The following is a 2,817-nucleotide window of genomic DNA, read 5'->3' on the forward strand; positions in this document are numbered from 1 at the left end:
ATATGCCACTGCCTCCAAGAAATCTATCATTTGATTCACAACTTGTTACTGAATTATACTGTTTTGGGGAATTTCACCCCTCATCAGTAACGTTGGACTAGGGCAAATTGAAAAAAAAAGACGAGATCAGATATTTTACAGTGACAAACTATATATATTATATATATGGTAGTTAACAGAAAGTTCAAGGCCTCAGTTGGGCAACGTATAAATATAGGCTACCAAGTGAATGCAAGTAAAGTGAAATTCAGTCAAGAAAAAAATTAGTTAGTGGAAAAAAACATAAAGTTAGCCACTGTGTGATTAGCCTTAATGTGTAATTTATATAGTGTGTTTCACAGCTGTATTGTAACAACAGAGATAGAAAAATAATTTGTCTTGTCAATTGGGTTCTTAAGTAACTGAACCAGCTTGTATGGACTTTTGATGAAAAAAAGAGACAATTATTTAAAGCTCTGGATACAACTGTGGTAACCAACAAAGGTTAAGTGAAGGAAGTCAGAAAAAGTGAAGTTAGACTGTGTGTTTGTTAGTTTAGCCATATTGGGTGATATTTTAAAGTGAATTTCACAATTTAACAGGGATGAGAATAATTTGTATTGTCAAAGGTGTTTTAAAGCAATTGAACCCATCTATGTGGACTTTTATGAAAAGGAGACAATTATTTAAAGTTCGACATACAACTATGGTAACCCATGGAGTAACGTAAGTGAATATATCACAGATTATACAGTAAGTAACAGAGTAAAGAAAATTAATTCATCTTGACAATTGGATTCTAAAATAATTGAATGTGGACTTTTGAAATGAGTATTATTTAGAGTTTTAGATACAACTGTGATATCCTATAGTGTAAAGAATTTTTGTACATACATTTGACTTGATTTGAATACATTATTATAAAACAAGTGGATTGTGTGATGTCTGTTTATTGTTCAAATGTATCACCAACAAGTCATAGACACCTACTGTAAAAGAATCCCAGCCCACTCACATTTAAAACTCTGACACTTTCCCTCATGTACCACCCTAAATTATTTCATAACTGTACAGGAATAAGATGGGCATGGAAAGAAACCAATTTTTCTGATATCTTTTATGATTATGGCTGACTTAACTACAAATGTTTTTTGATGGGTAATGTGTGGTGGTATCATAGAAATAGTGTGTGATGACTTCATATACAGTACAGTACACATTATTCCTTTGTCTAGCGATAGCAACAATATTAAAACTTTTTGTTTCTTCACATGGAGGTTAAAACTTGTTGAGTATGTAAGTATCTATATCTTTGTGTTGTCTTTGTTGGAGATACTGGACAAGAAAAGATAGTCTTGTGTTTCTGTATACTTTTTTATCATAACCAGAAAATACATGCTACAGATTTAAAACAAAGTTTCTTTTTTAGCCCAAACTATCAACATAATGAACAAGCTTTATGTAAAGCTACAGAAAGGCATCACAGGCATCTGTCATTCTTAAGCTAAATCAGGTTGTATATGATATTATATATTCACTTTTGAGAAGGGTTGTGGGTATAAGATTGTGTGAAAAGCTATAATTTACTCATAATACTAAGCTCATTCAAGTAGAAATTTTTGAGATTCAAAAAATAACAAAATGAATTAAAAATTTATTTTATTCACCAGATGGAGGACATAATTGAGAAGATGCAAGATGAACAGACTGGAGTTCTTGTTAGAACTGTGAAAAGCTTCATGACCAAGATTCCAAGTGTTTTCACTGGTATGGATATTTTTTACAAGATTTATAAAAAATGATCAGTGACTATGAACTACAATATATAGTGTAAATAAGGAAAACACTACATGGCATAAAAAGAAACTGTTACTACTACAAAAAGCACAAGTATAGGAAAAGAAACCAAGTGAGACTTTGATGAAAGAAATAACTTAAAATTATTACCCAAGAAATGTAGTTTCCAGCTTTTATGACACTGTCTAAATAATATTGAGGAAACAAGCTCTGCTACAGGACTAATAAAGTTATTAGGTGCATATGCATAGTTTAATGAGCAATTGTATAATCATTATCAACTCTATTAACTCATTATATTTGTTTAACATAACATTTTAGGGAAAACAATCGTAAAAACATCAAACCCTGATCATTTACATACTCATCAAGCCTTTACTTAGACTCGTTTAAATTTACTGCATCCATCACATCTCAGGGCAACCCATTCCAAAGGATAACCACCCTGTTAGAAAAGTAAAACTGTCTAAGCTGAAAGTGCTCCTACCCTGCCAAAATTTATATTTGTGCCTTGTCATTCTCACCTTTGAATACAAAACAAGATGATACATCAATACTTTCAATTACCTTAATAATATTGTTACGTCTCCGTTTGTTAATTAACTTTCCGTAACTTCCTTCCGACGAAACTTTACGATACACTTAATTTCAACAATCCCACTAAAACAAACACTATAACAACGAACGTGCACAATAATATTCTCTGACTGCAGATCAATTACTCACTGTCTACACACACATTACATTATTCCTCTTATATATACCAGACTACCCTATATCTAGTAATCTCCCGACAATTCACGAAGGTACAAGATATTTCCAGAAAGCAGGGGGCGTGACACTAGTCACGTGACCTCGCTAACGCAACACTGCCCCCTCCTTAATATTGTTCATCCCGAACAATAACCACATACAATAAACCAATAACAATTAACAATAACTTAATTAAATGTACAGAATTACAATCACAAAATTACAATTCAACAACGTCTCTTAATTTTACGGGACGTATCTTCTACCGTACTGGTCCCCCTCCCGCTG

General features: G+C 32.4%; 1 protein-coding gene across 1 annotated transcript in view; it reads left to right on the top strand.

Annotated features, from left to right (window-relative positions):
- LOC106468825 (regulator of G-protein signaling 7-like) overlaps positions 1-2,817 on the top strand; it is a 55,069-nt gene that overhangs the window by 19,506 nt on the left and 32,746 nt on the right. The window contains exon 2 of the mRNA XM_013929270.2: positions 1,650-1,746. Within this exon, the coding sequence (XP_013784724.2) occupies positions 1,650-1,746 (97 nt within the window). The remainder of the gene's footprint in view (positions 1-1,649; positions 1,747-2,817) is intronic.

This window comes from Limulus polyphemus, unplaced genomic scaffold (genome assembly GCF_000517525.1).
Source record: "Limulus polyphemus unplaced genomic scaffold, Limulus_polyphemus-2.1.2 Scaffold3179, whole genome shotgun sequence".
Classification (NCBI taxonomy): domain Eukaryota; kingdom Metazoa; phylum Arthropoda; class Merostomata; order Xiphosura; family Limulidae; genus Limulus; species Limulus polyphemus.